General features: G+C 34.3%; 1 protein-coding gene across 2 annotated transcripts in view; it reads left to right on the top strand.

Moving 5' to 3' along the window:
- The window catches only part of SLC12A2 (solute carrier family 12 member 2), a gene marked incomplete at its 3' end in the record, with an annotated part of 108,143 nt that extends 95,529 nt beyond the window's left edge, over nt 1-12,614 (top strand). Inside the window, exons 21-27 of one of the 2 annotated variants that reach the window (XM_079702155.1) lie at nt 1,842-1,889; nt 3,330-3,452; nt 4,926-5,037; nt 6,813-6,899; nt 8,155-8,290; nt 11,156-11,223; nt 12,479-12,614. In XM_079702155.1, the coding sequence (XP_079558281.1) occupies nt 1,842-1,889; nt 3,330-3,452; nt 4,926-5,037; nt 6,813-6,899; nt 8,155-8,290; nt 11,156-11,223; nt 12,479-12,614 (710 nt within the window). The remainder of the gene's footprint in view (nt 1-1,841; nt 1,890-3,329; nt 3,453-4,925; nt 5,038-6,812; nt 6,900-8,154; nt 8,291-11,155; nt 11,224-12,478) is intronic. The other variant, XM_079702156.1, reaches the window with a different exon arrangement.
- Between the last annotated feature and the right edge of the window lie 204 nt (nt 12,615-12,818).

Raw genomic sequence — 12,818 nt, 5'->3', positions numbered from 1 at the left:
CTCTTGCCTAAAACAGATCCTTTACGGAATCTGTTAGGAATTAACAGGTAAAACTATGATAGGAGGAGAAGTAATATATTTATCAGGCATCTACTGTTCCTCTCACATTGTAGTAGATGTTATCCATTCATTAGCTCATTAATGTATGTCACAGTCTTATGAAGTCTATTTTTATAGAGTAGGGAACTGGGTCAGTACATTTCTACTCATCTTTTTATTATAAAATGTAAATGTGGGCTTCCCTGGTGGCACGGTGGTTCAGAGTCCGCCTGCCAATGCAGGGGACACGGGTTCGTGCTCTGGTCTGGGAGGATCCCACATGCCGCGGAGCGGCTGGGCCCGTGGGCCATGGCCGCTGAGCCTGCGCATCCGGAGCCTGTGCTCTGCAACAGGAGAGGCCACAACAGTGAGAGGCCTGCGTACCGCACCAAAGGAAAAAAAAAAAAAAATGTAAATGCCTTTAACTTAGTTTAAATCATTTTTCAGTGTCAAGATTTCCTTGACATTTCTGAGCTCTTTGAAATGAATACAGAATGTCCATAGTTATATTTATAAATGTTTTTATTACCATTAAAGATAGATAATATCAAATATCTACTTTATATGAACAGTAATATTTAATACTGTTAAATTAAATGTAATAATTGAAATGTTTCTTGTTCCATAACAGGCATAAAAATTAGCATTCAAAAATAGCATTTATTTTATTTTATGTTTATTTTCTACTTAGCCAATTATTTTCAAAATTAGTATAGAAAATATAGGAAAGTTTATATAATTTTAAACGTCTTCAGAATTATAAACATTCTGGTATAGTTATTATATTTGGTATGTCTGTCTTATTGACGCATGCAGTATGCAGAGGGACAGAAAGAGTACCCTCTGAATATGTGTTTTGTGCTAGGCACTGAGCTGAGTGCATTAATGCTTGCAATATGACAACCTTAAGAGGTAGGTATTGTTCACCCTTTTAACAAACGAGGAAAGTGAGGAGTTAAGTAACTAGCTTAAGGTCACACAGCTAGAATGGTTAGAGGTAATCTTGGAATGCTGGGAGTCTGACTCAAGAGCCCACTGCAGTGTATTCTTTCCTGTCCAAGTTGGGAGTTTTATGTGCCTTAAACAAATAGTACAGCTTAGAATACGAAAAAATTTTCAGATTAGGAAAACTATTAACCCTAGGAAATATTTATAGATATGTAAATGTAAATGGACCGACATAATGCTATATACATGCATGTACACACACTCGTGTATATGTGTATATATATATATATACATATACATATATGTATATATATAAATTTATGCATTTGAAAAATCACTCCTGTATAACCTGGCATTTATATAAACCAAAAGACTCTTGTCTCTGATCAAATTCCTAAATATTTCAAGTGGTGATTAATTTTTACAAATACCAAATATATCTATTAAGTGTTTCTAAAATTCCTTGTCAGTCATTTGCACAGTGATGCAGTGGCATGTTTGAAATTTATGTATTACTTGCAACATCAGTTTTATAATATCATATTTCTACTCTATAAGCCAGAGCAACTGATTTCAAGTATGAAAGTTTAAAAGTTTAAAAATTCTAAAGTTTTTGTCAGTTTTACAGGAATGAAATTTAGGGGTGGGTGTTACTCAGTAGCCCTGTTGGAGGAGTCTAAAATATGTTTGCTTTTTCAAATCCCGAACACTCAGTGTAGAAAATATCTTCAGTCTTAATTATTTTTCACACTGTTCCTTCATACTATGTTTTATTTATAAATGTGTTCTAGTTACATTTTCATTATTAATAAGAAGGCAATTAACTTATATTTTGTTTTTTAAACATAATCTAGATGAGGAAGAGGATGGCAAGACTCCAACTCAACCACTGTTGAAAAAAGGCAGGCATTTTTCATCATTTTATTTAAATCCTTTTTCTCATACTGTTAATTCTTTAACTCCAATCTTATTTTCTTTCTTTACCTTGGTTTTTATTTCCATGGTGAGGTGATGTTACTGTTTTTTATTAAATGCAGATTAGAAAAATTATCATTAGGCCAACTAAAGCATTAAATTATCCCAGGAAAAGGTGATATATCAAAGACAAACTCTTTTAAATCAAAGACAGATTCTTTTAAATCATGGTAGTATTTCAGAAATATTCAAATTCTGAAAGTCAGTATTTTAATTTTTAAATTTAAACTGCATGGTTTAGATGATAAGTAGAGACACTGAAATAGGTTTATTTACAGTGTCACTTGCATTCTTTACCATCAGTTGCACCCAACCAAGTCCTTAATTTTGATACTAATGTATTTCTCATTTCAAAAATTACAATATTTCTCACAGTCCTGCTGCGTTTGGGAGATACAGTCATGTCAACATACATGAATTTTATGAGAAGGAGATAGAGGTGAGAGTTACGGAGCAGTGTGGTTTGGTAGCCATATTATTTCATCATGCAAAATCATTCGTCATGTTTTGCGTACATCATGGCAGCATGAAAAGTGAATGATAGACATTCTACAAAAGTGATCAGACTTCCTTCTGTGGATTTATGCTTTTAAAATTTGGTGTAGGGATTTCATTATAGTCATTTGCTTGCTCACAGAGTCAGTGCTTATTTTTTTTTTCTTCCTTTTTAATTCCTGGGGATACATAATGGGAACTCCCTTGATAAATTGTTCTTTAGACCTACAGTAGATGGGTGCCCTTCCTAGGAGTTCCCACAGTCTTTCTGTAGTTCAAAGAAAGATGTGGTGGTTATATGGCTTTAGAATTGGGCCTCACATATTGAGGGGACAAAAGTTAGGTAAAGATGAGGGAGTTTTTCCTTAGACTGAGAGGTTTCATTGTGATAACTGCATGATTGTATTGATATGTCTCCCATTTCTTTCTGTCTTTTATATTACAGATAACGTTACATTTAAAATTTTTTTTGAGAAACCAGATTACAAAAGAAATTATGTTCATGGAACGGGCATAAGCTTAATTTGCCCAGTTAGCCTGAAACAGGTTTTCAAAAATCAAAATCTAGCGATCATAATTTTCTTTAGTAGTTTTTATGACTCTCTTTCATTCAGAATGCTTCAAAATATTAGAAATTAGGCAAGATAATTTGGATGAGTTTAGATATTATAGAGATATTATTTATCTGTAACCATTTTAAAAGTATATTTAAATTGTAAACAACTATAACCTTATGATTGATGTAATATATACAACTATCTACATTATAAACATTTGAATATACAAAAGTTAGGAAACTATGGGAATTTAGCAAAATATACTTTAATATTTACCTCCTCCCTAATATCTTATTTTTCTGCTTGATCCTTCAGAACCCAAAGGCCCTGCTGTGCCTTTAAATGTAGCTGACCAAAAGCTTCTTGAAGCCAGTACACAGTTTCAGAAAAAACAGGGAAAGAACACTATTGATGTCTGGTGGCTTTTTGATGATGGAGGTAAGGTTGCTAACATATGTTTTTAAGAAGTTCAAATTTTCTGAAGTTTCAGTGGTAGTACTAGGAAATGGTATATACTCTTCATTGACCCCATTCCCGTTAAGCCAGGTCCCCCAAAGCAACAGCATTAGTTCCAGAATCAGACATCACACTTCGTTGTCCTGTTCCTTCAGTATCCTTCAATTTGAAAGTTGCTCAGTCCTTCCTTGAGCTTCATGACTTTAACATTATTTTTTAGATATTACAGACCATTTTGTAGAATGTCACTTGATTTGGAGTGCTAATGATTCATCATAATTAGTTTCTGTGGGTAGAAATATTACAGAAGTGATGCTGTGCCCTTCTGTGTCTTATCAGGTGGCACATAACGTTGATTTGTCTCATCACTGGTGAAGGTAGCTTTGACCATTGAGTAAGGTGGTTTTCCCCAGGTTTATATACCGAAAACTTATCGTTACCCCCTTTTATGATTATGATATTTGGGGCATGGGGAGTCACTTTGAGACTATGCACGTATACCGTCGTTACTGCTATTTTTGGCACCATCTTTAGCATCCATTGATATTTCTGCCTGAATTTATTCTTGCTGTTACTATTGTTGTGGTGTGTTTGTGGTTTCCAAATGATTTTTCCAATCCCGTCATTTCTTCATCTATTAGTTGGTGTTTAACTATAAAGAGGAGCTTTCTCTTTACTTCTATGTGGACTTATGGATTCCTGTTTTATTCAGTGGATTATGATTTTTTCATTCTCATAGTTTGTTTTGATGTTGTCCCAGATTTGGCCAGCAGTATCCTCTTTAGGATAACTTCTGTGTCCATTTGTCATGTCCCAATCATTCTTTATTTTCTGATAAAATAAGACATTCCAGGCTCAGTTTTGTACTTTACCTACACCAACACTTGAATCACCCTTTATCCAAAGAGGCTTGATTCCTTTTAGTGGAGAATGGTATTTAGAAACAAAGGTCAGGGCATTAGAAATGCCCATTTCTACTAGGGTGTCACTGCTCCCAGGCCCTCTTAGTGGACAGATGTAGGAAAGACACACACACACACACACACACACACACTTATTTGTATATACAGGTAACCACTTCCATTGCAACACTGCAGGGTTCACTCCAGCTTTTTCCTTTTTATGTTTCTCATTCCATTGAGAAACATGGCTCCCGTTAGCTTCAGTGAATACTCTTCTTTTCCTCAGTCCTGATATAACTAGTCTCCGTACCCTGCCAGGTCACTATCCCATTTCTTTGCCTTCCTCGCATGGGCCCTGACTCCACTGGGCCTCCCTCCTTATTCAGGCCTGCCAAGTGGCTTTTTGACTGAATTATTAAGGAAGGACTGAAAGAACAATTTTGTTTCATATTGAGTTATAATAAAGGTGTTTTTAGCAATTAACTTGAATTAAAAGTTCTTAATTGAGAAATTAGTGTTTTAATAAGTGATTTGTTATATTTATATGATTCAGGTTTGACCTTATTGATACCTTATCTTCTGACTACCAAGAAAAAGTGGAAAGACTGTAAGATCAGAGTATTCATTGGTGGAAAAATAAACAGAATAGACCATGACCGGAGAGCGTAAGTCTGTTTTAAATTGATGGGCATTTATCTAGTATTACTTCATTATTTCAATATAGATTTAATAGGAATAACAATTAGACAACACAGAAAATGTCAGTCATGTTGCTCTGTTCTGTAGTGAAGCTGAAAAGTCTAGTTAAACAAGTAAAACCTCATTCTCTTTTAGTCTTAACGTTTAAGTGTAGATTCTTGGTTTTACTTATATGTAATATTTTTTAATATATTGACATTTTAGAAAATCTTTATTAAATACTTGCAGCATCAAAGTATTAAGCAGCCTTTTGTAAAAAAAGTCAGGGTAAAAAATACACAAAAGTGATATTCGTATATGCGTTATATTTTGTAGACTTCTAGACAACAGAAATGCAGGATGGCATTGTCCCTTTTCTTATTTCTGTCTGTCCTGTCACAATTCTAGTTCTGGTTTCATTGTTTCTCTAAGTATACTGTGTCTCATCTCTGACCATTTCATAATATATCATGCATATTGCTCCCAATTTCACGTTTAGAAAGCAAAGCTTTGATCATGTGATGCCTCTGCCCCAAATATTTTTAACTTCTTCTCTGTTACACACCATAGAGAGTCTAGGCGACAGGGCTCTTTACAGTCTGTCCTCCTGTTTCCTTTCTATCTATATCTCCTATTCCCCCAAATACGCCTTATACTTCAGTTTACATTTCTTCATCTGCTCTAAACAAACATATGATTTCAGACTTTTACTTCTTTGCCTGCTCTCATCTGTCTACTACAAATAGTTCTTCACTTGCCTCCCTTCTCTGTTAAAATAACTCCATTCTTTAAAACCCCAGTACTTATTGTCACCTTCCTTATAACGCCTTCCCTATTTCTTTCTAGTTGTTACATTCCCTTCCTGAAACACGATATACTTGATACCAATCATTACATTCTGAGGCTTGAATTATATTTATTTTCTTATCTTAGATTTGAGTTTTGTGGGTCCTATAACACATATTAGGCACTTAGTAGATTTACACTGTAGTTGAGCTAAGTGTTTATACATTTCAAATCATGAATTATGCAAGAAATACTAGTAATTTAAAAGTTAAACCTATAGCTTGTTTTCTATTATCTTAATTTAGAAAACTCATTAAAAATAAAATCCTGTTTTGTTAATTGCTTTTCCTGTATGTGTGTTTCAACTTTTTTGTTGTTACCACCAAAGTTTAATTGCCAACTCTGCCTCCAAAAAGGTATTTATTTACTGAAAAATTAGAGGCTTATTGGAGCTCCTTTTCATGTTTGTCCCAGCTTAAAAAAAAAAAAAAAAAAAGCTGCGAACTTATTCTGCCATCAGTTATAGCTTCAGTTTTGCCCAAAAAGTCAGAGTTGGACCTTGAAATATGCATTATTTGTGGATAGAAGAATAATCCAAAAATATTTTTTAAATAACTGTTTACTAGTTTTTACTGAAATACATATACTTACCAATATAATTTGACTAAAATTAACTTTAAAAAAACTAGTTGCCATTCAGATTTCATTATTAATGTCTTGTTCTGTCCATTCATTATTGGATACTAAGGAGAGATTCAGAGAAAGTAAAAGAACACAAGTGTCTACTCAGAATTTAGATGTCTGCTTTGTGAATGAACAGTAACTCATTTAGATTTCTATTTGTAAGTTAATTCAGATGGACTCTGTTTAGTACCTGGTAGACTTTTCCTATAGATCATATAGATTCAGCCCTAAATAGAATAAGAATACTTCTATATACATCCTTCATGTGTCTCAATGCTTGCTTTTGTTCTAGGATGGCTACTTTGCTTAGCAAGTTCCGGATAGACTTCTCTGATATCATGGTCTTAGGAGATATTAATACTAAACCAAAGAAAGAAAAGTAAGTTATTGGATTAATTACTTTGTATAAATTTCTGATTCCACGCTAACAGATCATTTAACTTAAACTAATTACCTGGGGATTTTGCCTGCTGTTAGTTCATGTGAAGTCAACTTGTTTTTAATCTAGCAGATAGTTGGCATGCCTATTGCAGATATTGAAGTAAGTCTAAAGGGTTTTTTAATATTTAGAGAAGAATTCAATTACTGATTTACAAGTCGTTTTTGAAAATCATTAGTGCCACAGAAATTCCACATGGTTCTTTAAATTTCCATTGTTCATTATGACCACTTAGTCCTTACTCCACATGTGTAATACTTTCCACTATTTTATTTTATTACTGAAATAGGGGGGAAAAATCTAAGAATTTGCCTATAGTAACTGCATTCAGAATTCTCAAGAGTCACAGAAAAGTAGACTCGTGGGCTATTCTACCTGGAAATGGTATATGGAAGTTGTTATAATTATACGTATTTATATTAATGTATATAATTTTAATTATTCTCAGATATATGTTGAATATATGATGAAGCTGGTATAAAGAATTCATTTTAAGTAGAAAACAGTAAGGTATACCTTGTAAGGTTGTAGTCAGGGAGACATTTTTTTTCTCTTATACAACAATATATTCTAGGAGATTTGTATGAGACTGATTCTGAAAAATACGTTTTTCACATTCATAGAGGATTAGAATGCTGTTCCATGTTCTTCCACTATCTTTTGTCCTTTTTAGTATCTTTGGACCTACAGCTTAATTCTGCATCTTAAATGTTTAATATCTGCCGTTTCCTCCCTTCAAAATGTTCTAGTACCTTTTCTTACACTACTTCTCTTCAGTGGTACTTGAACTGGGAAAGCAATTGAGTGTTTTGAGTAAAGGAGTAACACAATTAGACTTATTGTTTAACAGGATCATTTTGGCTTATGTGATGAAATTTATTTAGGTTGGCGGGCTGGGGTATAGGAGCAGGGGCAGATACAAGGAAACCTGCACTAGCAGTTAAAATTGCAGTTCTTTTATTATGAATATGGTTCTAAATTTCTAATCCGTTAGAGAAACTAGTTATTGCTATTTTCAAAATAAATTGCCAGAGTGATTGTTACAGTCAGAGTATGGAAGGGAGCACGATGGTTGGAAAACACTAACTTCTGAAGTTATAATTACACTGACTTTTCAAGTTATAATTTAGTGTTTAAGATCTTACTGTTAAGTAATTCAGCATAAGGTTAATTATCTGTATTCTGTTTTTCTAAGTATTGTAGCTTTTGATGAAATGATTGAGCCATACAGACTTCATGAAGATGATAAAGAACAAGATATTGCAGATAAAATGAAAGAAGATGAACCATGGCGAATAACAGATAATGAGCTTGAACTTTATAAGACCAAGGTATTCTTTCTCTCCTGCTTCGTTTTCATTAATCTTCCATGTGATTTTTTAAAAAAACACTTAAGACATATGTATTAAGAACTGCAGTTGGACATTAAAAGGATCATACACCATGATCAAGTGGGGTTTCTCCCAGGAATGCAAGGATTCTTCAGTATATGCAAATCAATCAATGTGATACACCATATTAACAAATTGAAGGAGAAAAACCATATGATCATCTCAATAGATGCAGAAAAAGTTTTCTACAAAATTCAACACCGATTTATGATAAAAACCCACCAGAAAGTAGGCATAGAAGGAACTTTCCTCAACATAATAAAGGCCATATATGAGAAACCCACAGCCAACATCATCCTCAGTGGTGAAAAACTGGAACCATTTCCACTAAGATCAGGAACAAGACAAGGTTGCCCACTCTCACCACTATTATTCAACATAGTTTTGGAAGTTTTAGCCACAGCAATCAGAGAAGAAAAAGAAATAAAAGGAATCCAAATCGGAAAAGAAGAAGTAAAGCTGTCACTGTTTGCAGATGACATGATACTATACATAGAGAATCCTAAAGATGCTACCAGAAAACTACTAGAGCTAATCAATGAATTTGGTAAAGTAACAGGATACAAAATTAATGCACAGAAATCTCTAGCATTCCTATACGCTAATGATGAAAAATCTGAAAGAGAAATTAAGGAAACACTCCCATTTACCATTGCAACAAAAAGAATAAAGTATCTAGGGATAAACCTACCTAAGGAGACAAAAGACCTGAATGCAGAAAATTATACGACACTGATGAAAGAAATTAAAGATGATACAAATACATGGAGAGATATACCATGTTCTTGGATTGGAAGAATCAATATTGTGAAAATGACTCTACTACCCAAAGCAATCTACAGATTCAATGCAATCCCTATCAAACTACCACTGGCATTTTTCACAGAACTAGAACAAAAAATTTCACAATTTGTATGGAAACACAAAAGACCCCAAATAGCCAAAGCAATCTTGAGAAAGAGAAACGGAGCTGGAGGAATCAGGCTCCCTGACTTCAGACTATACTACAAAGCTACAGTAATCAAGGCAGTATGGTACTGGCACAAAAACAGAAATATAGATCAATGGAACAGGATAGAAAGCCCAGAGATGAACCCACGCACATATGGTCACCTTATCTTTGATAAAGGAGGCAAGAATATACAATTGAGAAAAGACAGCCTCTTCAATAAGTGGTGCTGGGAAAACTGGACAGGTACATGTAAAAGTATGAAATGCGAACACTCCCTGACACCATACACAAAAATAAACTCAAAATGGATTAAAGACCTAAATGTAAGGCCAGACACTATCAAACTCTTAGAGGAAAACATAGGCAGAACACTCTATGACATAAATCACAGCAAGATCCTTTTTATCCCACCTCCTAGAGAAATGGAAATAAAAACAAAAATAACAAATGGGACCTAATGAAACTTAAAAGCTTTTGCACAGCAAAGGAAACCATAAACAAGATGAAAAGACCACCCTCAGAATGGGAGAAAATATTTGCAAATGAAGCAACTGACAAAGGATTAATCTCCAAAATTTACAAGCAGCTCATGCAGCTCCATATCAAAAAAACAAACAACCCAATCCAAAAATGGGCAGAAGACCTAAATAGACATTTCTCCAAAGAAGATATACAGATTGCCAACAAACACATGATAGGATGCTCAACATCATTATTCATTAGAGAAATGCAAATCAAAACTACAGTGGGATATCATCTCACACCTGTCAGAATGGCCATCATCAAAAAATCTACAAACAATAAATGCTGCTGAAGAGGGCCTGGAGAAAAGGGAACCCTCTTGCACTGTTGGTGGGAATGTAAATTGATACAGCCACTATGGAGAACAGTATGGAGGTTCCTTAAAAAACTGAAAATAGAACTACCATATGACCCAGCAATCCCACTACTGGGCATATACCCTGAGAAAACCATAATTCAGGAAGAGTCATGTACCAAAATGTTCATTGCAGCTCTATTTACAATAGCCAGGACATGGAAGCAACCTAAGTGTCCATCAACAGATGAATGGATAAAGAAGATGTGGCACATTTATACAATGGAATATTACTCAGCCATAAAAAGGAATGAAATTGAGTTATTTGTAGTGAGGTGGATGGACCAGACCTAGAGTCTGTCATACAGAGTGAAGTAAGTCAGAAGGAGAAAAACAAATACTGTATGCTAACGCATATATATAGAATCTAAGAAAAAAAAAAAAGTTCATTAAGAACCTAGGGGCAAGACGGGAATAAAGACACAGACCTACTAGAAAATGGACTTGATGATATGGGGAGGGGGAAGGGTAAGCTGTGACAAAGTGAGAGAGTGGCATGGACATATATACACTACCAAACGTAAAATAGATGGCTAGTGGGAAGCAGCCGCATAGCACAGGGAGATCAGCTCGGTGCTTTGTGACCACATAGCGGGGTGGGACAGGGAGGGTGGGAGGGAGGGAGACGCAAGAGGGAAGAGAGATGGGAACATATGTATATGTATAACTGATTCACTTTGTTATAAAGCAGAAACACACCATTGTAAAGCAATTATACTCCAATAAAGATGTTAAAAAAAGAAAAAAGAACTGCAGTTGGTTATGAGAGGACCCAGTGGTGTAAACTAAAATCTACTTTAAGTTGTAATTATATTTGGAGAGTGCAAAGCATTAATTTTTTTAATTCGGGAAAAGATATTTTTATTATACCAAAATTGATTCTGGTTTCTTTTTGTCTACTTAATAGCTTTATGAACCAGGGTAAATTCAAAAATTTCAAAAGGTCTAGTAATGACTTTGTTCTGTTTCATTTCAGACATACCGGCAGATCAGGTTAAATGAATTATTAAAGGAACATTCAAACACAGCTAATATCATTGTCATGTAAGTAATACCTATACTAAGATTTTCTTGGGTATTCATTTTATGATAATTCAATTAGGATTCATTTCTATTACTAAGTATATATCTATATAACATCCATAGTGACTTTGTGGTTATGAGGAAAAATACTAATTAAATACACTTTGCTTTAAGCATATGAAGAAATCATTTAAGATAGGAGGAAAGAAAAACAAAAATACTAACCTGAAGCTTGCATGAATCTAAGTACTCCTTTATCGTAATAGTTATTTCTGCGATTTTTCCTGTATCCTTTTTCCCACTTTTAAAAAATCCCTTAGCTTTGGAAACACCACACCATAGCCATCAAATTTGTGGGGTATGAGGCTGCAAGTTAAAACGTCGATCCCAGGCAGCTTCTTCATAGAAATAACTCCATCAAGTTATGTGGAGGATTAAATTTTAAAAGTAGTTCCTATCTCAATTCCCACCAAGTTCCCACAAACAAAATTTACATCTAGACGCATTGTCTTCACATTGAATATCGATGCTTATGCTTACTCTGGCTTTTCCTCCACTAAACCAGGTTAGCTAGATCTTTCTTGAACCCAAATTTTCTCAGTCCTGGAGCCTGGGCCCTTATATAGGTAAAGAAGGCTCAGATCTCTGAAACATGCCAAATGATAAAATAAAGTAATACCAAAGGATTGTTAGTTTGATTAACAACAAATATTTAATACACCAGAAAATTTCAGATTTTGCTGATGATAATTAAGTATCTGTAATGGAAGCCACTAAAACATAGAAAATCTAGAGAGAGACACTCTGTGGAGCAAGTGGACATACTATCACTATCTACAAATGGAAATGAGAGTCCAGAGAGAGATAAAAGAAATTGAACATTAATATGTAGAATTAATTATGTTTGAATTTCATTTGTCCATGTATAGTTACCACTATCGAAATTCAGATAGAAACATCCCTTTCTCCTAAAAGAATTCTAAGGGGAAATTTGAGGTTTAATGTTAGATACCAAATGTGTTACGGTTTATAGAAATATTTATTTGCTATTCTTAAGAAATTTTTGAGATTTTGTTCAAACTTGAAAAAAATGGGAATAATTATGTGAGTATAGTAGTTACTACACTATATGCAGAATTTCCCTGCACTCAAAAATATTCTGTAACTATAGTAATTTTTAGTTACTATTACTGTGACTTAATTTATAATTCTTACTACATTTTATTCTTCTCAACTTAAATGCATTGTCTAATTTCCTTTCTTTTTTTGATACCAGGAGTCTCCCAGTTGCACGAAAAGGTGCTGTGTCTAGTGCTCTCTACATGGCATGGTTAGAAGCTCTATCCAAGGACCTACCACCAATTCTCCTAGTCCGTGGGAATCATCAGAGTGTCCTTACCTTCTATTCTTAAATGTTCTGTCTACACAGTGGACAGCCCTCCAGACGGTACTTCAGTGCCAGTGAAGTAACTGCTATCACTGAAATCTTCAATGACACGTTAACATCGCAATGGCAAACTGACTTATTTTCACTATTTCATTAATTTGAAAGCACACAGAGAAGTTGCTCCATTGCTATGTGTATGGAGACTTCAGTTTTAGTCAATTCTGTATCT

Source organism: Hyperoodon ampullatus (assembly GCF_949752795.1).
Source record: "Hyperoodon ampullatus genome assembly, chromosome: 4".
Taxonomy (NCBI): domain Eukaryota; kingdom Metazoa; phylum Chordata; class Mammalia; order Artiodactyla; family Ziphiidae; genus Hyperoodon; species Hyperoodon ampullatus.
The sequence above is the reverse complement of the archived record's forward strand: the minus strand, read 5'-3'. Positions and strand labels throughout refer to the sequence as shown.